Here is a 26,317-nt window from a genome sequence, read left to right as displayed (position 1 = left end):
GCTGATTAACATATCGCTCCTCAATTATAAGTACAGTGTTGCTAATAAAAGTTGCAACATGATACACAAACTACTATATTAATACAACAGCTCCATCTAAACTGATGATATTTCCCGCACCTGTCACTATAGTGGGATTTACGTAATAATATAGGATCTGATTAACATTGTTGCTACTGTTGCTATCTTTGTCTATCATTAGACAAAGGATATAGCTCTATCCTTGAAGAAACATTATGAACTACCAAATTATTTCATCTCAATTACAAAAATTTATTATTAAATCAGGAAAAAAAATATAAAATAATATTTTTAGACACACTTGATTATAATAAACAAGAATCAGGAATTGACTCTGCATCAGATAATTATATCGAAATAATTTGAATAACAGCCATCTATATATATATAAAGCGAAATGGCACTCACTCACTCACAAGCAGAACTAAAAATCTACCGGACCAAAAACGTTCAAATTTGGTAGGTATGTTCAGTTGGCCCTTTAGAAGCGCACTAAGAACGGTTTTGGAAAAATTTCCAAAGATACGCCCAAAATTAGCGTTTTCCAGCGTTTTATTGCTTCTTCTCAGATTTATCGAGAACGAATGAACAGAAATGTTTTCAAATTTAGTGCAGAAGCTCTGCTAGGGTGTAATAATGTTGTGTTAGAAGGAATTTGCAATAACGTCAAAGATACGCCCAAAATTAGCGTTTTCCAGCGGTTTTTTGCTTCTTCTTAGATTTATCGAGAACAAATGAACAGAAATGTTCAAATTTACTACAGAAGCTCATCTGGGATGTGATAATGTTGTGTTAGAAGGAATTTGAAATAACACCAAAGATGCGCCCAAAATTATAGTTTTTTTGCGTTTTCTCAGTTCTTTCATCAAGTAATAGACGGAAAATGTTCAAATTTGGTACAGAGGTTTAGCTAGGGTCTAAAAATTTTGTGATGAAGTGACTAATATTTCATCAAAGATACGCCCAAAATTAGCGTTTTTCTCAGCTTTTCTGCGTTTTCTCAGTACTTTCTGATTGAATGAAGCATGCTCAAATGAAAAATGCAGGCGAGCGAAGCGAGCCCGCTGATCTCATTTTTGGACGATCCAGTCGGGGGTCCAGGGGGCGGAGCCCCCTGCAAAGACCTTAAAGATGCATAGACTCACATACAGCGCTAGTGTCGTACATGGAATTGAAATCCGCCATTGAGGGGGCAACCCATAAGATTATTACATGCCAATGCCACCAATGCCTTTGTGATCTATTGTATTACAAATATATATAGATATAATACTCGTGCTAAAATACCCCAATGGCGGCCTTCAATTTCAAGTAAGAGCTATCATTGGGAAGGCATAGGCATTGTGGGTCTATATCTCTTTAAGGTCTTTGGCCCCCTGGTCAGACGGATATGGCGAGCGAAGCGAGCATTACGGCTAGTTCAATATATAATATAGAAGGCGGTGGTAACGGAAAATCGGCAACTCTAGTCCTATAATTTTCACTGACTTGAATAGTGGAAATGATATTGTTATCATTACTTACTTACTTGATACTTGATTTCATCCCTCTAGAAATTGACGCTTACTTGAAGGAAATGAATTCAAGTAGCCATATTAAAATACTTTCTATTATACATATAAATCTATAATAAAATGTTTAAATAAATATCGTTTTTATTACGCTCTATATGTGTCTAGACAAACTAGAATATTCTTGTAGTTCCCTATTGTATTTGCTCATTATACTAGGACTAAATTGTAGTATCATTTCCACTTAAAGTGAATCTTATGCCTAGATTTTCACATTCCTGAGGCCAATCTTCCTTCGTCTGGGCCTATACACAGTCTATGGTCAGTGTATCTTGGCATCAAGACTAATCAGGCATCCTTTACCTTGAGAAGTCAGATTTATTCCCACAGAATTAGAAGTAGTGTGAATTTCGACGTACCTAGATGTTGACTTTTGAAGGTAAAGGACTGTTTCCCTGCACTGGCAATGAAGATGTTCAATAAAATACCTGTTTCTCTTCAGACTATGAGGTAGATTAAAAATTTAATCTCACAGTGGCTTATCGAAAAGAGTTATTATAGCGTGGGTGAATTTCTAAACGATAACCTGTGTAGCCCATCCCCAACGCCGCCTGCTCTTGCAAATCAAGTGACATGAGTTTTCAATCTTTTTTGACAATTTTAGTCAAATATTGTCTATTTTTTAGTGTTCATGTTTATGACGCCTCCCATCCAGGGATGCCTGGGCTTTAATCAAGAGATTATAAATTGGTAATAAAGAGTCCCTTTACTAAACTCTATAGCGAGCAATACACAACACTAATACACGCTGCATCAATTTAAATGAACTACTTTATTAACATATTTTTTGTCATAGTCAATTTCTGCTGTTTTACATCCATGAAATCAAGCCGGTAAACAGCTGATTGTAGAACAAATAAACATATGATTCACATTACAGCATACTATACTGTAATAAAATCATGTTTTCTTTACAGTCGAGTATGTTTCGTAGTTCCGATTTAGGAACAGCAAAACTAGTACAAAAAACCGCTCCAGGTGGAAGTTTTGTCCTTAGACCAGTTATAGAATAGACACGCTGGGAAGTCTAGCCTCTGAAGCCAACATCTAATGCCATATCTCCAAATCGTGACGTCATCATCGGATAGAAAACTTTCAGATTGTGTCTATTTCAGAAGGATGTAAATTATTGTTCATTAAAATGGTAAACTCCAGCTGCGCTCCCGCTGAAATAGACACAATCTGTTATGGAAAACAATGTAATCTACAGAAAAGTTCTCTATCTGATGCTGACGTCACGATTTGGAGATATGGCAGTAGATGTTGGCGTCATCGACTTTCAGTATGAATATACAATAGGCCGTGTCTATTCTATAACTGGTCTAAGGTTTTGTCAACAACAATCAAGAAATTCCTAAATTGAATAAAAACACAAATCTGTTGTCAAGTTCTACACTGTTTTATTTTCCGTCACAAATGTGGCCGGTATGGTCACACCTTGGTCGTTTGTGTTTTTATTCAATTATGGAATGGCTCTACAATATTGACAATGACTCAGTCGAATTTTCAAGAAATTCCTGATTCGAAACTTGTAAAGTAGGATATGTTTATAGAATTCATATAGTAATGTCAGCACAAGCAGATAATGTTTTCTGATTCTCAATTATTCTTGTCTAGATTATTATGACAAAAAATAGTGTAAGTTACTTGGACGTGAATGTCTTTTGCAGTGCTCGGCTAACGCCTGGACTAGAAACATCATTCTCGCCTGCAAAATGCCCCTTCCCGTCCTTGTGACTTGATATACTATAGTGAGGTCCACGTTATAATGGCAGTGTACGATTGACAATACTGTTGCTGTCCTTTTCTATCATACAACAAAACAGACTGTTGCTGTCCTTTTCTATCATACAACAAAACAGATAGTGCTATCTCTCTCTCGCTTTGCAATGTTGCCCGTTTGCCAGAATATTCTATTTTTACTTTTGACAGTGACTGTACAAAAGTAAACAAACAATTCTCAGCCGCCATTTTTTTCTTCATTCTATCAAAATATTTGAGCACACAAGTTTTATAATTGATTTAAAATGTATTTTTGAAACGATGAAATAATTTTTAGACACTACCGTGTAAGAAACACAAATTAAAATACCTGAAATGACATTTTAAAATAGTTGATAACTAACCATCCTAGACTTCATCCATGCTTCAGTTAGCCTACACGTATAGGTTAGACCTACTCTCGTAGCGGTATAAATAATATTGAAAGGTTATTTCAGAATTATTTCCATTGAAATTACTCATTTCAAATAGGATTTCTATCTTTCTAATATTTTTAAAAGAAATTGGAATAGAATACCTACCAAATAACTTAATTTCTGTTGTTTTGAAATTCAGATTGTTGTATCACAGCTTTTTAAATTAGCCGCCATTTCAGGTTTGTATAAAAATAAAAATCTGATCTCAGTTATGAAAGCAAATTTTCGAATCAAATTATGAAAAAATATATTTTCTTGATTAATTTGACATTAAATTGATTATTTTATCAAGGAAATGATAATTATTATTAGATCAAATTTAATGGGATGAATTGAGTAACAGCTGTGTACACTCAGGGGCCAAATGGAGAGACTTGGCAACGTTTTTCTCCTATCTTTCTTCACTGCCATTATAACGTGAACCTCACTATAATACAGTAGGCGTCCCGTAGCTTTTCCTCAGTGACTTTGAAACGGCATATAGGCAAGGTATGGTTCGCGGGGTAATATTCACGGCTTTGCTAAAACATCAGCTCAGAGACCCTAGATGGAGAAAGCTATCTACAGAGCTCCCTACTCTCAGAGATTCTGCATGAATGAGAGAGATGTTGTGTATCACCTAAAATGGAAACAACATGTTGAACAAAAATGTCATCTGATAGGCTGTGTTGTGCCAGATCTAGGTAATCTAGGTATCTTCACCCTATGTTCAAATAATTGAATGGTTTCCTTACTGTTTACTCTATAGTTGTGCTAAAACGACGTAACTCCAAAAAGCTCCTTGTGTATCTTTTCGGATGCAACACGTTGCTTTTGAGAAGATACAAAAGAGCATCCATTGCTTTTGGAGAGATACATTAAAGCTTCTTGTGTATCTTTTCGGATGCAACACGTTGCTTTCGATAAGATACATAAGAGCTTCTTTCGGTTATGAAAGGATGGATTCACAAAAATGTTGGTAGTTTTTGAATGGGTAGTAATGTAGTCTAGTGGTCATCCGCCGATAGGCAAAGCTAAATTCAAATTCAAATTTATTTATTCCACACTAGTAAATACATATACATAAATCAAACAAAGCTCAAAATAACAACACAATCCAACCAAATGTAATAATAATAAAAGGCAAGTGAAAAAACCACTGGCATAAGATGACTCTTGTTCGCCAGTGGGAGTAGGAGATAAATTTATAATAAAGGACCCAGAGTTTACTAATCTTGTTGCAAACTCTTGCTGTTAACACTGAATACCGCATCAAGTTGAGTTGCCACATGTTGCAGCCTGGGGGCGGCACGGCGGCCAAACGCTGCGACTCAGCCGCGTCGTCTGTGACGGCCTCGTCACTGGCGACCAGTGGAGGCGGTGACATGTGCCGCATCTGTCACTGCGAAGGTGACAGCGACGCCCCCCTAATTGCACCCTGCTACTGCGCTGGTAAGTCATTGTTTTCAACTCATAAGTTATTCTGTATTTTATAAGTCTATGTGATAACTCCAAAATAACATATGATTTTTTAATGAATGGGGAAATTCTTCCATCGCAAATTGTTATCATAATGAATTAGTTAACTTTAAAACTTATTTTTCCTACAGTTACGTTGAAAAGTGGCCATTGCTGCACTGATTACAGAACGCAAAGAATCACTTTTCCGCTCTAGTGCGGGAAAAATTTTTCTGCACTCCAGATTTGCAACATGGCAACGCAAAATACTTAGTAGGTTATATGGAGCAACAGTGCAGCAAAATGAAAATGAAGTTGGTAACAGTGACTGGGCTGCTATAGTGAGCAGAGGTGCAACCAAGCACAACGCGCTAATTATTAATTATATATTATAACCAAGGACAACGAGGACTTTGGGATTTTAGGATTAAGGTTTTTATCAATAATAAAATTACACAGAAAAACATTTGATGGATTTCAGGCAATTTTACCCATAATTACCCACTTTTCATATTCAATGGTAACTGTAGGAAAAACTTAATGTGAAATACGTGCGCAAAGCTCCTCTGCTGCACTCAAGAAACCATTCCGCCCTCGCCTACGGCTCGGGCGTAAACGTTTCTTTCGGTGCAGCAAACTGTCACTTTGCGCACTAGTTGCACAAATAACTATTTCATTATGTAAATCTCACCAATAAGTTATTCATTCTCACAACCCAATAATACCATACTTAAGAATATAACCCCTTATAACTCATTCTATAAACCCTACCAATTAGTTATTCATTCTCACAACTCAGCAATACCAAACATAAGATAACCCCACAATAACCAATAATATTAACACCATTACAACAGTAATAGCATGAATTCAATTCCAGCTGACTAAATCATCTAAATTTTCTTATGCACTTTCAATGTTATTTCTATATCCTAAAAAAGAACGAAGGAGTGAGTCAATTTTGTTGTCCAACAAACTTGACCTGTTCAACGAATACGCGTTCAAAATTTGAAGCTGATTGATCAATTCTTTCTAAAGTTATTGTAGAACATAAAAACAGACGAACAACAACTTTGGCCTGATCAATTATTTCTAATGTTATTGTAGAACATATAAACAGACGGACAACAACTTTGGCCTGATCAATTCTTTCTAATGTTATTGTAGAACATACAAACAGACGGACAACAACTTTGGCCTGATCAATTCTTTCTAATGTTATTGTAGAACATACAAACAGACGGACAACAACTTTGGCCTGATCAATTCTTTCTAATGTTATTGTAGGACATATAAACAGACGGACAACAACTTTGGCCTGATCAATTCTTTCTAATGTTATTGTAGAACATACTAACAGACGGACAACAACTTTGGCCTGATCAATTCTTTCTAATGTTATTGTAGAAATACAAACAGACGGACAACAACTTTGGCCTAATCAATTCTTTCTAATGTTATTGTAGAACATACTAACAGACGGACAACAACTTTGGCCTTGAATGAGTCAAAAGTGAGAACTTGCTAAAGCTCGGTCAATTATTGACCGATCGAAGTGAGGTCCAAGATTCAAGTCGACGGTTTGGCATTTCTGTTAATGATTATATGTTTATATGTTGCGCATTTACGGCGAAACGCGGTAATAGATTTTCATGAAATTTGACAGGTATGTTTCCTTTTTAAATTGCGCGTCGACGTATATACAATGTTATTGGAAATTTCAAGGATAATATAAAGGAAAAAGGAGCCTCCTTCATACACCAATACTAGAGTAAAAATCAGACTATAGAATTATTAATCACAAATCAGCTGTCGAGTGGATTATAAATTGCATGCCATGACGCATGCAATAATTCAATATCTCAATGTAACTTGGTGAAAAATCAGCAGCTTTGTAGACTATTAGTTGTATGCCTCATTGAATGCAATTTTATGCACTATTAAATGAAATCAAATCAAATCAAATAATTTTTATTTTGCATCAAAACAAATACAAAATATTATAGTTCAAGTTCCTTCTCTTGAGTATAATAACATACTGTAATTTAAACTAAAAAAATATATATAATAAGAGAAAAGGAAAAAAAACAAACATGATTTTCACAGAGCAAAATAAAATGAACTATTGATTGCGTGCAATAACGCATGCAATTGATAACTAAAATAACATAGTATTGTCTCTCGAACTTTCTCTGCTTTGAACTCGGGCTGTCCAGTTGTCAGTATGTCTTGAAGGAGATTAGCTTTTGATGTTAGCATTTTTGATACACCAACCCCAACAGCCATTATCCGTTTTCACACCGATATCTCGCCGACACGACATACAGACAGGATTTACTCTGATGTACAGTATAAGATGAGGCTGTGATTTATAACTGCGTGAGGTGTACTGTTCACAGAACTACTAGTATAATCAATTATATTTCATTCGTCAAGGAAGTATATTAAATGCTTGAATAACAAATTAGCAGCTTCTCTTTGTCTCAGAAACAGAGTAACGGCCAGCAACAGTCACAGTTATAACATAGTTATTCAAAAGTATTCTTTGAGTATCTATAGTGAGGTCCACGTTATAATGGTAGTGTACGATTTGCAATGGTGTTGCTATCCTTGTCTATCGTTCAACAAATGTGAAAGAGTTTGGGGTTACGTTTTATTATTTAATTATGTTTTTTCAGGATAGGTTAGGTTTTTGCTTTAAAATTGCAATATGCTAGAAGGGGCTAGGGTCTAGGTAGAGCTATGTTTTTTGATGTTTCAAAGGTAAAAGGATAGGTTAGGGGGTTAGGATTTTGCTTTGAACCACATGTTTGTGAACATGTTCATGAAATGAACCACATGTTTGTGAACATGTTTATGAAATGAACCACATGTTTGTGAACATGTTTATGAAATGAACCACATGTTTGTGAACATGTTCATGAAATGAGCCACATGTTTGTGAACATGTTCATGAAATGAACCACATGTTTGTGAACATGTTCATGAAATGAACCACATGTTTATGAACATGTTCATGAAATGAACCACATGTTAATGTTTTGCTCTAAAGATGATGAATAAATCTAAAGTATTAAATGTGAAAGGGTTGGAGGTTAGGTTAAATTTAGGTTATATTTAATAAAGTGTTATTAGGATAGGTTAGGTTTTTGCTTTGAAATTGCAATATGCTAGAAGGGGCTAGGGTGCAGTTGGAGTTATGTTTTTTGATGTTTCAAATGTGAAAGGATAGGTTAGGGGGTTAGGATTTTGCTTTGAAATCTAAATTATTGATTATGAAGGGATAAGGGGTTAGTGGTTAGGTTTTTTTTTTGATTATATTCAATAATGTTTCATAAGGTTAGGTTAGGTTTTTGCTTTAAAATTGCAATATGCTAGAAAGGGCTAGGGTCCAGTTAGAATTATGCTTTTTGATTTTCAAAGGTGGAAAGATAGGTTAGGATTTTGCTTTGAAATTGCAATATGCTGGAAGGGATTAGAGGTTTTTCAAATAGTTATGTTTATTGATGTTTTAAATGTGAAAGCAGAGGTTGAGGGTTCGGTTTTTGTTTTGAAATGACAATATTTATGCTGACTTAGTTGGGGTATAGTGCTTTTTAACATCAGTTAAATAGCAACTGTTATATTTTATTAATTATATTTTTCAAAGATACTCTTTCTTCTATAAGATAAAATGATAATATATTAATTATCATATTGAATTTAATGATAAATGATCATTGGATAATAATATCTTCATCAAATAGAATGACGATTGGCTCCAGTTACAGTGCTCGGTAACCATCATCACAAAGAACGTTACATTCAAAGAACTGACTGAATGGAACGGGAAAACCCGTTGCTAACGCATGTGCGATACGGTGCTGTCTGAGACAGAGAGTGGTTTGTAACAAATTTTCATAATAATTGATATAGGATACACAAACCACTCTCTGTTTCAGACAGCACCGTATCGCGCATGCGTTAGCAACGGGTTTTTCCCGTCCCATTCAGTCAGTTCTTTGAATGTAACGTTCTTTGTAATGATGGTTACCGAGCACTGTAACTGGAGCCAATCGTTATTCTATTTGATGAAGATATTATTATACAATGATGATTTATCATTTAATTCAATTTAATAATCAATTTATCATTATTTTATTTAATAAAAGAAAGAGTACTTTTGAAAAATATAATTAATAAAATATAAAACAGTTGTTATTTAACTGATGTTTAAAACACTATAACTAAGTCAGCATATTGTCATTTCAAAACAAAAACCGAACCCTCAACCTCCCCTTTTACATTTAAAACATCAATAAACATAACTATTTGAAAAACCTCTAATCCCTTCCAGCATATTGCAATTTCAAAGCAAAATCCTAACCTATCTTTCCACTTTTGAAAATATATCTAAAAGCATAATTCTACCTGGACCCTAGCCCTTTCTAGCATATTGCAATTTTAAAGCAAAAACCTAACCTAACCTTATGGAAATTATTAAATATAATCCAAAAAAACCTAACCACTAACCCCTAACCCCTTCACATTTAATAATTTAGATTCCAGAGCAAAATCCTAACCCCCTAACCTATCCTTCCACATTAGAAACATTAAAAAACATAACTCTAACTGCACCCTAGCCCCTTCTAGCATATTGCAATTTCAAAGCAAAAACCTAACCTATCCTAATAACACATTATTAAATATAACCTGAATAAAACCTAACCTCTAACCCTTTCACATTTAATACTTTAGATTTGTTCGTCATCTTTAGAACAAAACATAAACATTTGGTTCATTTCATGAACATGTTCACAAACATGTGGTTCATTTCATGAACACGTTCACAAACATGTGGTTCAAAGCAAAATCCTAACCCCCTAACCTATCCTTTTACCTTTGAAACATCAAAAAACAAAACTCTACCTAGACCCTAGCCCCTTCTAGCATATTGCAATTTTAAAGCAAAAACCTAACCTATCCTAATAAAACATTATTAAATATAACCTAAATAAAACCTAACCCCTAACTCTTTCACATTTGTTGAATGATAGACAAGGATAGCAACACCATTGCAAATCGTACACTACCATTATAACGTGGACCTCACTATAGATACTCAAAGAATACTTTTGAATAACTATGTTCTAACTGTGACTGTTGCTGGCCGTTACTCTGTTTCTGAGACAAAGAGAAGCTGCTGATTTGTTTGGATTTGTAACTGCAATTTGTAACCGTTTCAGGTTCGCTGCGCTTCGTGCACCAGCAATGCCTGCAGCAGTGGATCAAGTCCTCCAATATTCGCAGCTGCGAGCTGTGCAAGTTTCAGTTCATCATGCAGACCAAGGTCAAGCCGTTCAGTGAGGTCAGTCAACACAAATAGTTATTTGTGCAACTAGTGCGCAAAGTGACAGTTTGCTGCACCGAAAGAAGGCGAGGGCGGAATGGTTTCTTGAGTGCAGCAGAGGAACTTTGCGCACGTATTTCACATTAAGTTTTTCCTACAGTTACCATTGAATATGAAAAGTGGTTGATTGAATGATTATGGGTAAATGATGGCTGAAATCCATTAAATGTTTGGGTGTGTGTGTGTGTGTGTGTGTGTGTGTGTGTGTGTGTGTGTGTGTGTGTGTGTGTGTGGTGTGTGTGTGTGTGTGTGTGTGATGCTGTTATTAATAGCAACTTTAATTCATTTAAAAATTAATAATCCATTGAAGTTGAAAATTCTCAGCCAAAGTTCTCATTTTTATTCATTCAAGAATCAGAATAAATACAGATGGAACAAAAACTTCACATTCAAAATACACGCCAACAGCTTGTGGCTGAACCGAGATGCAAGATGGCTGAACACAACAAGATGGCTGAACCGACAAGCGCGCGACCTAGTGGGAAGAATCGTACCTAAGTTTGTTTCATCCAGCTAAAAATTACTGAAACATGGTTCAGAAATTTAGACTTTTGCTCAAATTAACGAGAAAAATGCTCAAAGTAAACTAAAAAATATTTATAAAAATAACATAGACAACAGAGAATATTTATTGTAGTATTGTTATGTTTTTTATTATTTTTATTTATATGAATATAGAATGGTAATCATTTAACCTCAAAATTCGAATTGTATAATGTATGTTGCTACTTTTCTCATTTCTTGGAGTGGAAATAATAATTATCAATTGAAAAGAACTATTATTTATTATTTAATGATGAGAATTCGTAAATGATGATTATTTAATTAAGATTTAGATGAACATTATTCTTGTTTGGATTTCTATATTGGGATTTTATCATAAATGTAGGGTAGCCATTGAAATGATTATCTAAATTTAACCACAGTCATTTTTACCAACTTAATTTTTGTTTTCGTGCACTAATCCTCCATATAACCCACCAACTATTTTGTGTTGCCATGTTGCAAATCTGGAGTGCAGAAAAATTTTTCCCGCACTAGAGCGGAAAAGTGATTCTTTGCGTTCTGTAATCAGTGCAGCAATGGCCACTTTTCAACGTAACTGTAGGAAAAATATATTGTACTGCACATTACCTGTTGTTTCCGATGTGATATTGTGAATAAATGAATAAATAAATAAACTATTCCACACTCGCCTACAGCTCGGTGGAACTATTACAGGAAACAATAGCGTAAGTTACGCTATTGTTTCTCTATGGTTTAAGTTACTACTCTCACGAGTACGACGGAATATGTCCTTTCAAATAATGTTGATCTCAGATTAAACGATGCCAGTATCAGATACTCCGCGACTGAGAGACGTAATTGGCACAAGATGGCACATATTTGGTTAGAAAGTAAGCCATAGATGTTTACTTGAGATTTCCTATCATAAAGATACATCATTTTCAGATTTTATACAAATTTTGACTTTGCTAATTGTCTGTAATTTTGCTACAAAGATCAAGAAAGTTTCAGGTAAAATAAAAATTAGTAGTAGTGAGATTTACTTAAAACTATCAGAAATATATGTAAATCTATATATATATATAAAAGCGAAATGGCACTCACTCACTGACTGACTGACGCACTCACTCACTCACTCGCTCACTCACTCGCAGAACTAAAAATCTACCGGACCAAAAACGTTCAAATTTGGTAGGTATGTTCAGTTGGCCCTTTAGAGGCGCACTAAGAAATCTTTCGGCAATATTTTAACTCTAAGGGTGGTTTTTAAGGGTTTAAAGTTCGTCTTTAAGCATGTATGTTCTTCTTTTTCTCTTAATTTATAATTGAAAAATGTCCATACCATATGTTAATATAGAACTATAATCTAGAGAGAGTACCTCTTCGAAACAGTTTTTAACTGGTAACTAAATTAATAATTTTGTCAGGTTGGCATTAAGTTGAGTTGACTTTGTTAGGTTGGCACCAAGTTGAAGATTGAAATGCATTTATCGCGGAAAAATCGATTGGGCACAGCTACTCCAATCAAAGCTATTCCTGGGAATATTATATTACTAGCCGTCAGGCTCGCTTCACTCCCCATATCCGTTTAGCCAGACGTTTAGTCTGGACCCCCGACTGGATCGTCCTAACATATGATAAAAATGCTCAAATGAAAAATGCAGGCGAGCGAAGCGAGCCTGCTGATCTCATTCTTGGACGATCCAGTCGGGGGTCCAGGGGGCGGAGCCCCTTGCTAGACGGATATGGCGAGCGAAGCGAGCCTGACGGCTAGTAACATATAAATATGTAGGGAGTTCTTTTTAAATACATCTACAAAATAAATAACGTTTCCAACTTCAGCTATTATTTATTTTATGCCAACTTTCAATCATGAGTTCATCTTGAAACGTCTTGAACTGAACTGTTTATTCATTTGTTTATGGTATTTCTTTGAATGATTTCATACACATGTTATTAAATACATGTGTATGTAATTAAAGCGTATCTTCATTAATCACATTTCTCACATATATAACATATTACCAAAGCTAACAGTTTAATAGTTATTTGTGCAACTAGTGCGCAAAGTGACAGTTTGCTGCACCGAAAGAAACGTTTACGCCCGAGCCGTAGGCGAGGGCGGAATGGTTTCTTGAGTGCAGCAGAGGAACTTTGCGCACGTATTTCACATTAAGTTTTTCCTACAGTTACCATTGAATATGAAAAGTGGGTAATTATGGGTAAAATTGCCTGAAATCCATCAAATAACTTAGTAGTGTTTGAATGGCGAGGCGGTTGTGTGGTGTGTGCTGTGGTGGCACTGTGCTGTTGCTGTCCTCGTTATAATATATAATAGTAATAATTAGCGCGTTGTGCTTGGTTGCACCTCTGCTCACTATAGCAGCCACAGCAGTCACTGTTACCAACTTCATTTTGATTTTGCTGCACTGTTGCTCCATATAACCTACTAAGTATTTTGCGTTGCCATGTTGCAAATCTGGAGTGCAGAAAAATTTTTCCCGCACTAGAGCGGAAAAGTGATTCTTTGCGTTCTGTAATCAGTGCAGCAATGGCCACTTTTCAACGTAACTGTAGGAAAAATGAATATCACCGTCGAAATCTGTATCATTGAATAAGTCGTGTTGATCGCAACTTCAGTGCTTGAATGAACTATAAACACACGTCATATTCAATGAGCTCATACATTTTAATAGCGTTTTCAAATTCTGAACGTGATCTCTCTGTTAATTGAATTGCAATCTCTCGTCTATTCACCAGTTCTTTTCCGGGAATAATCATCGTGAATGGTAATTTACGACGCAAATAATTGAGAATATCCAGCCATGAATTGTCATGATACTCTCTTCAATTGTTCAACATATTGCTATTGATGTAATGAGCACGTATTTTTGCTAAATGTGATGTATTAGGACAGAATTCAGTAATGGTAGTATTAAGATACTGGAGAAATCTCAATTTAAATGCAATGATTTGGAAAGTTGGGCTGTTTTTATTTCAATTTATCCAAAACAAAACACGATAAAAATCTAAAATACAAAAATAATACAATCAAAATACAAATATCAGAGACAAATTGGCATTTATCTTTATTTATTCGTATGTCTTTAATCGGCAGAGAAATCCATTTGAATGTTCTGCCTTGCCGTATTACCCAATGTCATTTCCTATTCACATTCAAGTTTATAGGTTATTGGGTTCTTCAAATTTGAACACTAAAATTTTACACTTTCACTTCCTGAGTTTTTAAATAAAAAATCTGGTGTGGCGCACTCACACAACTTTCCTTGCCGTTATGAAAATTGATCACCTGACGCTAGTGTTCTCGCGCATCTCAAGTCTACTATTCAAATATAATATGAGACAGCTGGTGATAGGACAATAACGCTGGAGACACACGAGGTCTGCTATCTCTTTGTAGTGAATGATTTAATAGAACCAACACTTGCCAACAGTTTGCAATTTAATAATCACATTTTTTCGAATTTCAAGCTTATTTTCAATTTTAGGTGAAAATGTTACTGGTCATTAATTGCAGAGATTTTCATGCTCAATCTTTTTCACTTGAAATGTGTTGTTTAAAATTGTGTATGATAATTGTGGCTGATAATTGAGAATCTAAAATCAAACTTTGCATAGATGTGGCGGAGCTCCTGAGTTTTTTTTCAGATATAGGACTTGTTGCAGTTGATAGAGCTTATCAATGACTATTTTAGGTATGAATTTGATCAAAATCGTTGAAGCCGTATTTGAGAAAATCGCGAAAAACCCTGTTTTTGACATTATTTTAGCCGCCATCTAGGATTGCATTTGATCTAAATTGTTCGTGTCGGATCCTTATAGTGTAAGGACCTTACGTTCCAAATTTCAAGTCATTCCGTTAACTGGTAGATGAGATATCGTGTACACAGACGCACATACACTCATACACAGACATACATACAGACCAATATCCAAAAACCACTTTTTCGGACTCAGGGGACCTTGAAACGTATAGAAATTCAGAAATTGGGGTACCTTAATTTTTTTCGGAAAGCAATACTTTCCTTACCTATTGTAATACGGCAAGGAAAGTAAAAAGTTCAAAAGTTGAGAATACTTAACACAAATAAGCGAACGAGTAAGCTTACAGAATTTCTTTATAATATTTAACAAAAATCTCACATTATAAATTCTTCCATGATAACCAATTTTACATGAATACAAGTGAAATTCTTTCTTCAAGCTTCTTCTTCTACATTGGCATTATAAATAGACAAATCTTTGAATTGACTCCATACTGTAAATAACGCTTATTGATTCTGGCAGTATATTCTTATAACCAGAAATTGATTTGTATTCCTGTGTTCCATAGGTGTCGGAATGGAAAATAACGTGCAATGTTGACTCTTATATTGGGGATAATTTTATTTAATCTCTCAAGAGTGAAATAGCTCATTTCAGGCTGCGTTATTTAAATAAAAATCAGGTATTAGTTTTCGGTATATACCGTTATCAGCTATCCTTTATAGATAGTTAGATAGATAAATGCCTTTTATTTACACTTTACAATATTAAAAGTGATGTGCGCGAAATTGAGGCAATTAGAGCCCCCTCTTCCACTCAACCCACGATAGCAGTAGCTAGGCAAAGAATCGGCAATGCTGTCCTCCTATATTTTTTCTCCACTGCCTAGGGTTGTGTGACAGAGAGGACCTGGAGTCCTAACTCCGCCCTAATAAAGGCATATAATCAATCAATTAATCTCTGCCTTTATAACGTGGAACTCATTTGAAATAGAGCTTCAATATTTTTTTCCTACAGTTACGTTGAAAAGTGGCCATTGCTGCACTGATTACAGAACGCAAAGAATCACTTTTCCGCTCTAGTGCGGGAAAAATTTTTCTGCACTCCAGATTTGCAACATGGCAACGCAAAATACTTAGTAGGTTATATGGAGCAACAGTGCAGCAAAATCAAAATGAAGTTGGTAACAGTGACTGCTGTGGCTGCTATAGTGAGCAGAGGTGCAACCAAGCACAACGCGCTAATTATTAGTATTAGATATTATAACCAAGGACAACATTTTTATTCAATTTGACAATAAATTAAGGTTTTTATCAATAATAAAATTACACAGAAAAACATTTGACGCATTTCAGGCAATTTTACCCATAATTACCCACTTTTCATATTCAATGGTAACTGTAGGAAAAATTTAATGTGAAATACGTGCGCAAAGCTCCTCTGCTGCACTCGAGAAACCATTCCGCCCTCGCCTACGGCTCGGGCGTAAACGTTTCTTTCGGTCCAGCAAACTGTCACTTTGCGCACTAGTTGCACAAATAACTATTTCAATTCCGCAAACGATTTTACTTATTGCGATAATAAATAGAATAAATAAATAAATTTTTACTCACACAATTAAAAATCTTGCTGTTCAGATAGATTTAATTATTTTGCTATCGGACCATACAGTCATCAGCAACATAATATTCATAACACTTGACACTTAATTTATTATAAGGAATGTTTGAAAAACTCCTCCAAAGAATAGAAGGGGTTTGCTCGCAGAAGATCAAATAGCGATTTGCCGAACAAAGAGACTGGAGTATCAGTTGCTGTGAGTATCCAGAGACAAAGTGTACAATATGTAATTTTAAGGACAGTTTGGCTATCTTTCCTCACATTCTTCACAATATTTTTATAGAATTATGGTTCACTAATAATTTTGCATACTAAAAATGAAATTCAGCAATGTCCGATGACAGTTTTTGGCGATTCTTTACAATTAAGTTTTTATGCACTCGTGCAGAAATTAGTGTAAATTATCTTTCTATTTGCTTTAATTGGTGTAGTTATAATTTATTAACCTAATCTACTCTACCTCAATGCAATTTATTTAATAACATCAATCACTCAAGAGATACTAACTAGAACAAATTCCCCAGGTTCATTAACTCTAATAAATGAGTTGTGGAGCTAGTATGATAATTGATCTGTTGATAAGATTGCTAATTTACATTTTAAAATATTAACCATTTTCCTCGTTTTATTTTTTGGTGATAGGAAAATCTAAAAAAAAATGTCAATGTAGTTTTGCGTAGTTGTGACTGATGAATGTACGTTGTGGTTCGTGGGTTATTGTTTTGAAAATTTTGTGATTGAATGAGTTGACTCTGTGAGCCTGATATGAATTTTCAATCTTTATTCATTATGAAATTTCTATGACTATAGTTTTAGCCTTGCAAAGGTAATTGTCTTGGATAATTGAAATATCTACTATTCTAAGGCTTGGTTTTTCTTGTTCTAGGTGAAATATTTACAGCTGTTCATAAGTCATCAATTTATATTCTGTATTTCTGCTTTGTGTCTAATGACAGTCAAGGATAGAAAATCAATTTTTCCTACAGTTACGTTGAAAAGTGGCCATTGCTGCACTGATTACAGAACGCAAAGAATCACTTTTCCGCTCTAGTGCGGGAAAAATTTTTCTGCACTCCAGATTTGCAACATGGCAACGCAAAATACTTAGTAGGTTATATGGAGCACCAGTGCAGCAAAATCAAAATGAAGTTGGTAACAGTGACTGCTGTGACTGCTATAGTGAGCAGAGGTGCAACCAAGCACAACGCGCAAATTATTAGTATTAGATATTATAACCAAGGACAACATTTTTATTCAATTTGACAATAAATTAAGGTTTTTATCAATAATAAAATTACACAGAAAAACATTTGATGCATTTCAGGCAATTTTACCCATAATTACCCACTTTTCATATTCAATGGTAACTGTAGGAAAAACTTAATGTGAAATACGTGCGCAAAGTTCCTCTGCTGCACTCAAGAAACCATTCCGCCCTCGCCTACGGCTCGGGCGTAAACGTTTCTTTCGATGCAGCAAACTGTCACTTTGCGCACTAGTTGCACAAATAACTATTTTAATCAGTTGCTGACCCTTTAACATGAATTACACTATATAGGCGACAAATCTGCAAAGACAGAATTGTTTATTTCTTAGTTATATTTCACATAGCCTACGAACGAGTTGGCAACGGTGATAAGTTTGTGTCGCAAGAAAGAGAAGGATAGCAAACGAATGTTAGTCAGGTACTGACACTGTAACGTTACTCTCACTTTAATTATTTATTGAATTTGTTTGTGTTTCTGGCAGTGGGAACACCTGGAAAAGGATAGAGCCATCTGTCTTGTGTGTAATGATAGACAAGGATGGCAAACCAAATTAGACACTGACACTGTAACGTTACTCTCACTTTAATTATTTATTGAATTTGTTGGTGTTTCTGGCAGTGGGAACACCTGAAAAAGGATAGAGCCATCTGTCTTGTGTGTAATGATAGACAAGGATGGCAAACCAAATTAGAGTCAAGTGCTGACTAAAACGTGAATGTCACTCAAGTGTAAGAAGTGTTTGAATTGCAGTGTAGAGTTTCCTAGTTCGATCTTAACTAAAAAAACAGTGAGTTCACTGTGTTACTTTTCTGTACGTTGTGTAATTCTGAATAATTAAATAAAATAAAACTATGACCAAAGGTTTTCTTATTATACATGTATACCCACGGATAGACAAAAATATTCTCAATTTAAATTCTCAATAAGTACTGTAAATATAGACAAGTGAGTATGATAATTATTGTTCAGTAAGTAATTACATGTACAATATATACATTCAATTCAATTTATTTTTTCCTTCTGAATACAATTCAAAGCAAATCTTGAGCAATAAAGAGTATACAATTCAAGAATCGATATAATATACTTACTAAAATCAAAACAACAAAATATAGAACTATACTAAACAATAAAACTCTTGAGCTATCACAATTTTATTCTTGTATCAGATAGGGAAGAGCTTACATAGGCAACAAAGGCATGTATGTAAGCTCGAAGCCTTAAATGTAGTAAGGACATCTCAATAAGTACATGTAAAGCTCATGACAAACAGTCTATCATATTAAATTCATGGTATCAATTATATATTGATAAATCCATGAGGGGGAGGGGATCAAAAAAAAGGTCGAAAGTGTTTAAAATGGCGACTGACGACATTTTGTGTGGGGATTACCAGAATATTGTGGCGGGACGGGGAATGTTTCATTGAACCTGGGGGGGGGGGGGTATTACTCTGTTTAATGAACTAAGGAATGAGACTCATGGCTACTATACTAGATTTGGGAGGATAACGGAAAGGCACAGATTAGAATTTTTAAAGAAAAAGACGCACTACATGGGAAGGAAATACTTAACAAAGCTCCCTTTAGAATTACAGGCAATAGAGAACATCAAAAAATTAAGTATAAAACTCAAGGAGTATTTAATATCATTGTGTCTGTACTCCCTACAAGAGTTTACAGATCACACTGTAGGTTTGTGACTTTTGTTTATCACTATTATTTCTCTAGGAGGTTTAAGTCTGTTTTATAATACTTTTTATGTTGTGTTTGTTATTTTTATGTTATGTTTTATTGACGCTGTTCCTAATGTACCTGTATATGATTATGATATATGATATATGATATATATATATATATATATATATATATATATATATATATATATATATATATATATATATATATATATGATATATGATTATAGTATATGATTATGAATAGAGACTTATCAAATCAAATAATAATCGTATGGCTTTCATTGGTGGGGAGTCCCTAACGGAGTTCCATCTCTCCTGAATACATAATTTTAGCAATCAATGGGTCTTAAGACTGTCATACTTCAGCCGGGACCGACAAATTGACGTGCCCATCCGATAACACGGGAGTGGCCTGATCAAAAACTTTGGGCTGTGAGCAGGTTTGAACCGGGATCTCTAGGTTGCTATGCAAGCACTCTATCCACTAGACCACGGATCACTCCACTAATGAATGAAAGACAAGGGTAGAGTACCAATGTTAATCAGGTGCTGAATCTTACTATAACTAGTAGTTCTGTGAAAAGTAGACTTGCGCAGTTATAAACCACAGCCTCATCTTATACTGTCCATTAGAGTAAATCCTGTCTGTATGTCGTGTCGGCGAGATATCGGTGTGAAAACGGCTAATGGCTGTTGGGGTTGGTGTATCAAAAATGCTAACATCAAAAGCTAATCTCCTTCAAGACATACTGGTAACAGTACAGCCCGAGTTCAAAGCAGAGAAAGGTCGAGAGTAAATCCTGTCTGTTGGCGAGATATCGGTGTGGAAACGGCTAATGGCTGTTGGGGTTGGTGTACCAAAAATGCTGACATCAAAAGCTAATTTCCTTCAAGGCATACTGGCAACAGTACAGCCCGAGTTCAAAGCAGAGAAAGGTCGAGAGACAATACTCTATAATCAGACAATGCACTATAAAGACAGCTCAGAAGGTGTATCATGGATATTGTTTAGCCCTAATACGCTACAGCATCTTCTTTTGGGGGAATAGTAAAAATAATTTATATAAAATATTTAAGATGCAAAAGAAAGCTGTTCGTGTTTTGGAGGGCTTACGGCCATCCAATTCATGTAGGCCCATTTTTAGAAAATACAGGTTTCTCACGGTCCCAGCATTGCACTTCCTTGAGACTGTAAATTTTGTCTTCAGAAATTCAGAGAGATTTGAAGGAAATGTAGTTTGCCATGGCTATAGCACAAGAGAAAAGAGTTCAGCTGTATATCAGTACCCCGCTCACAGACTGACACTTTTGGAAAAAGGACCATATTATTCGGGACTTAAGCTCTTCAATTGTCTACCTCAAAGAATACGGTTATGTGGTAGTCATAGGCTTTTTTTTGTCTTCAATTACTAATGCACTTGTGGAAGCGTGTCCCTATACAATAGAGGAATGTTGTGGTGCCTTCATACTTTGAGTTTATACAGATGCATACACTTTGCATAGAAAAATGTTCATGACATGTTACATGCCACTTTAGCTCTGCTCAGATTTGTGGCTTCACGTAACAAATGAAAAAAATAATAATCATAATACTATGTTATTTTAGTTATTAATTGCATGTAATCAACAGTTCATTTAATAGTGCATAAAAATTGCTTCAATGAGGCAAGCAATAGTCAACACATCAGCTGATGTTTTACCAAGTTACATTGAGATATTGAATTGAATGCAATTTATAATCCACTCGACAGCTGATTTATGATGAATAATTCTATAGTCTGATTTTTACTCTAATATTGGCGTATGAAGGAGGCTCCTTTTCCTCTTATATTATTTTTGAAATTCAAAATTTCCAAAAACCTAGTATATACGTCGACGCGCGATTTAAAAAGGAACATTCCTGTCAAATTTCATGAAAATATATTGCTGCGTTTCGCCGTTAATGCGCAACATATAAACATTTAAACATAAAGAGAAATGCAAAACCGTCGACTTGAATCTTAGACCTCACTTCGCTCGGTCAATTATTTTGTTTGCTTGTGTTGGCAGTGGGAACACCTGGAGATGTCGGGCTTCGAGCGGCGCAAACTGTTCTGCGCGGTGATGTTCCACGCGGTGGCGCTGACGTGTGTGGTGTGGTCACTGTATGTGCTCATAGACCGGACGGCCGACGAGATCCAGAATGGTCTCCTCGAGTGGCCATTTTGGACCAAACTGGTGGTCGTAGCCATTGGCTTCACCGGCGGCGTCGTCTTCATGTACATCCAGTGCAAGGCCTATCTCCAGATCTGCCAGCGATGGAAGGCGTTCAATAGGTAGGCTACAGACTACACTTATTTCCATACATTTCAAATTCAAATCCATTTTTATAAAATCTGGTGTGGCGCACTCACACAACTTTCCTTGCTGTTATGGATATTGTTTAGCCCTAATACGCTACAGCATCTTCTTTTGGGGGAATAGTAAAAATAATTTATATAAAATATTTAAGATGCAAAAGAAAGCTGTTCGTGTTTTGGAGGGCTTGCGGCCATCCAATTCATGTAGGCCCATTTTTAGAAAATACAGGTTTCTCACGGTCCCAGCATTGCACTTCCTTGAGACTGTAAATTTTATCTTCAGAAATTCAGAGAGATTTGAAGGAAATGTAGTTTGCCATGGCTATAGCACAAGAGAAAAGAGTTCAGCTGTATATCAGTACCCCGCTCACAGACTGACACTTTTGGAAAAAGGACCATATTATTCGGGACTGAAGCTCTTCAATTGTCTACCTCAAAGAATACAGTTATGTGGTAGTCATAGGCTTTTCTTGTCTTCAATTACTAATGTACTTGTGGAAGCGTGTCCCTATACAATGGAGGAATGTTGTGGCGCCTTCACACTTTGAGTTTATACAGATGCATACACTTTGCATAGAAAAATGTTCATGACATGTTACATGCCACTTGAGCTCTGCTCAGATTTGTGGCTTCACGTAACAAATGACAATAATAATAATAATAATAATAATACTATGTTATTTTAGTTATTAATTGCATGTAATCAACAGTTCATTTAATAGTGCATAAAAATTGCTTCAATGAGGCAAGCAATAGTCAACACATCAGCTGATGTTTTACCAAGTTACATTGAGATATTGAATTGAATGCAATTTATAATCCACTCGACAGCTGATTTATGATGAATATTCTATAGTCTGATTTTTACTCTAATATTGGCGTATGAAGGAGGCTCCTTTTCCTCTTATATTATTTTTGAAATTCAAAATTTCCAAAAACCTAGTATATACGTCGACGCGCGATTTAAAAAGGAACATTCCTGTCAAATTTCATGAAAATATATTGCTGCGTTTCGCCGTTAATGCGCAACATATAAACATTTAAACATAAAGAGAAATGCAAAACCGTCGACTTGAATCTTAGACCTCACTTCACTCGGTCAATTATTTTGTTTGCTTGTGTTGGCAGTGGGAACACCTGGAGATGTCGGGCTTCGAGCGGCGCAAACTGTTCTGCGCGGTGATGTTCCACGCGGTGGCGCTGACGTGTGTGGTGTGGTCACTGTATGTGCTCATAGACCGGACGGCCGACGAGATCCAGAATGGTCTCCTCGAGTGGCCATTTTGGACCAAACTGGTGGTCGTAGCCATTGGCTTCACCGGCGGCGTCGTCTTCATGTACATCCAGTGCAAGGCCTATCTCCAGATCTGCCAGCGATGGAAGGCGTTCAATAGGTACAGACTACACTTATTTCCATACATTTCAAATTCAAATCCATTTTTATAAAATCTGGTGTGGCGCACTCACACAACTTTCCTTGCTGTTATGAAAATTGATCACCTGACGCTAGTGTTCCCGCGCATCTCAAGACTACTATTCAAAGATTTGAGCCAGCTGGTGACAGGGCAATAACGCTGGAGACACACGAGGTCTGCTATCTCTTCATAGTGAATTATTTAATAGAATCAACAGTTGCCAACAGTTTGCATTGGATAATCACATTTTCTCGAATTTCGAGCTTATTTTTAATGTTAGGTGAAAATGTTACAGAACATTAATAATTGTAGAGATTCTCATGCTCAATCTTTTCCACTCGAAAGTTTTTGTTTAAATTGTATCTAAAGCCTGATTGAGAATCTAAAATCAAACTTTGCATAGATGGGGCAGTGCTCCTGAAATTTTTACAGATATGGGACTTGTTGCAGTTGATAGAGCTTATCAATGACTTTTTAAGGTATGAATTTGATCAAAATCGTTGGAGCCGTTTTCGAGAAAATCGCAAAAAAACCTGTTTTTGACAACATTTTCGCCATTTCAGCCGCCTTCTTGAATTGCATTTGATTGAAATTGTTCATGTCGGATCCTTATAGTGTAAGGACCTTGAGTTCCAAATTTCAAGTCATTCCGTTAATTGGGAGATGAGATATCGTGTACACAGACGCACACACACTCATACACACACACACACACACACACACACACACACACACACACCACACACACACACACACACACACACAACACACACACACACACACACATACAGACCAATACCCAAAAACCACTTTTTTGGACTCAGGGGACCTTGAAACGTATAGAAAACATGAAATTAGGGTACCTTAAATTATTTTGGAAAGCAATACTTTCCTTACCTATGGTTATGGGGCAAGGAAAGTAATGAAACGTATAGAAAACATGAAATTAGGGTACCTTAAATTTTTTTGGAAAGCAATACTTTCCTTACCTATGGTAATATGGCAAGGAAAGTAATAATATGACAATTCCACTGAGTCTAATGATACCCATAATGGTACAAAATAGTTATTTGTGCAACTAGTGCGCAAAGTGACAGTTTGCTGCATCGAAAGAAACGTTTACGCCCGAGCCGTAGGCGAGGGCGGAATTGTTTCTTGAGTGCAGCAAACGAACTTTGCGCACGTATTTCACATTAAATTTTTCCTACAGTTACCATTGAATATGAAAAGTGGGTAATTATGGGTAAAATTGCCTGAATAATGTAGTAGTGTTTGAATGGCGGGGGGCAGCTGTGTGGTGTGTGCTGTGGTGGCACTGTGCTGTCGTTGTCCTTGGTTATAATATCTACTTAATAATTAGCGCGTTGTGCTTCGTTGCACCTCTGCTCACTATAGCAGCCACAGCACTCACTGTTACCAACTTAATTTTGATTTTGCTGCACTGGTGCTCCATATAACCTACTAAGTATTTTGCGTTGTCATGCTGCAAATCTGGAGTACGCAAAGTACTCACTTTGCCCACTAGTGCGGAAAAGTGATTCTTTGCAGCCTGCAATCAGTGCACAAATGGTCACTTTTCAGGGTATCTGTAGGAAAACAAAATAACACTGTACAGTGCGCGTCCTGCAGCTTTACCACCGTGACTTTGAAACGTCATATAGGCAAAATATGGTTCGCGGGGTAATATTCACGGTGTTGCAAAAACAACAGGTTTCAGAGACACTAGATTTCTAGATGGAGGAAGCTCCCCACACACACAGATTCTTTATGAGTGGAATCTGCTAAATGTGGGAAGGCGTTCAATAGGTGAGTGTTGGGACCAAACTACGGGTGTGATATCTCTAATTTGCGAAAATCAGCTGATCGGGAGGATCTCATTTTGTGCGTTATTTTCTTGTCACCAGCTGTCTTGGATCTTTGAAAAGTAGACTTTTATGCGCGGGAACACTAGCGTCAGGTGATAAATTTTCATAACGGCAAGGAAAGTTGTGTGTGTGCGCCACACCAGATTTTTTACCATCCACAGCTGTTTCAGCCAAATCAAATCAAATCAAATCAAATTTATTTGCCATAATATCGAAAATACAAATCAAAATAGACAATACAAAGTTTCACACATTAATATAAACAATTTCTATAAGTACATAAAAATAAACTTTGATAATAAAACTTATTATATAGGCGCTGCCTGCAAACCTCTAAGGTTTGTGTGCTGGCAGCGAGTATCAATAACAAAATACAACACTAACAAATTTATTGAAGTGAAAAAGAAAAAAAGAAATGAACTTGGACCTAATTATTTAAAAGGATAAATTATCCTTTTAATGTCGTTCAGCGAGTTTTCCCAAGGATGAGACCTAGTGCAATCGAATTATTATATCATAAACCTACTATTTACCAAATTTCGTGAAAATCGTTAGAGCCGTTTTCGAGATCCGTTATACATAAATAACCTTATATAAAAATAACCAGATATATAAATACAGAAATTGTTGGCTTAATATAATAGGATTTAGCACACAGAGCATGACCAAGAACAAGAGCTAGAGAAGGATAGCGCTATCTGCTCTGTCGAATGATAGACAAGGATAGCAACCAATATTAATAAGATACTGCCATTATAACGTGTCACTACAGTGTGAATTATCATTATTATTTTTATTTTTTTTTTTTTTTTTGATGAGGGTGATGCCCACATGGGCTCTCAATGCTTGTGCATTGGTAATGAGGCGGATGATAATGAGGGATAAAGGACCCACATTTAGGTGGGTTCCGAACATTTTGGGAGTACCAGGAGCATTCTCAACTTATCTAAGCGATAACTTATCAGCGCGACCACTGAGTCTGATCGCTTCTAGAGGATTAGTTTTGTACTATTAATGAAGAAATACTTGCTTCACAGGATGTGCCAATAAAATTAAAATTAACTTTGTTAACATTCAGAGGCTGTAATTAGTGTCAAATTATTTCTTCTAATGAAATATTTTCAATTCAATCAATTTACTGGGAGAAAATTGTACAGTTTTAGGACCTTCTAAACCCGTAGGGTTTTCAGCAGGTGCCATTT

General features: G+C 35.8%; 1 protein-coding gene across 1 annotated transcript in view; it reads left to right on the top strand.

Annotated features, from left to right (window-relative positions):
* Positions 1 to 26,317, top strand: part of LOC111051702 — a 31,617-nt gene that overhangs the window by 1,487 nt on the left and 3,813 nt on the right. Inside the window, exons 3-7 of the mRNA XM_039437317.1 lie at positions 5,068 to 5,221; positions 10,453 to 10,574; positions 21,546 to 21,811; positions 21,988 to 22,039; positions 22,964 to 23,229. Of these exons, the coding sequence (XP_039293251.1) occupies positions 5,068 to 5,221; positions 10,453 to 10,574; positions 21,546 to 21,811; positions 21,988 to 22,039; positions 22,964 to 23,229 (860 nt within the window). The remainder of the gene's footprint in view (positions 1 to 5,067; positions 5,222 to 10,452; positions 10,575 to 21,545; positions 21,812 to 21,987; positions 22,040 to 22,963; positions 23,230 to 26,317) is intronic.

The sequence above is a fragment of the Nilaparvata lugens genome, chromosome 11 (genome assembly GCF_014356525.2).
Source record: "Nilaparvata lugens isolate BPH chromosome 11, ASM1435652v1, whole genome shotgun sequence".
NCBI lineage: Eukaryota > Metazoa > Arthropoda > Insecta > Hemiptera > Delphacidae > Nilaparvata > Nilaparvata lugens.
Note: the sequence above shows the minus strand (reverse complement) of the source record. Positions and strands in the feature narration are given on the sequence as shown.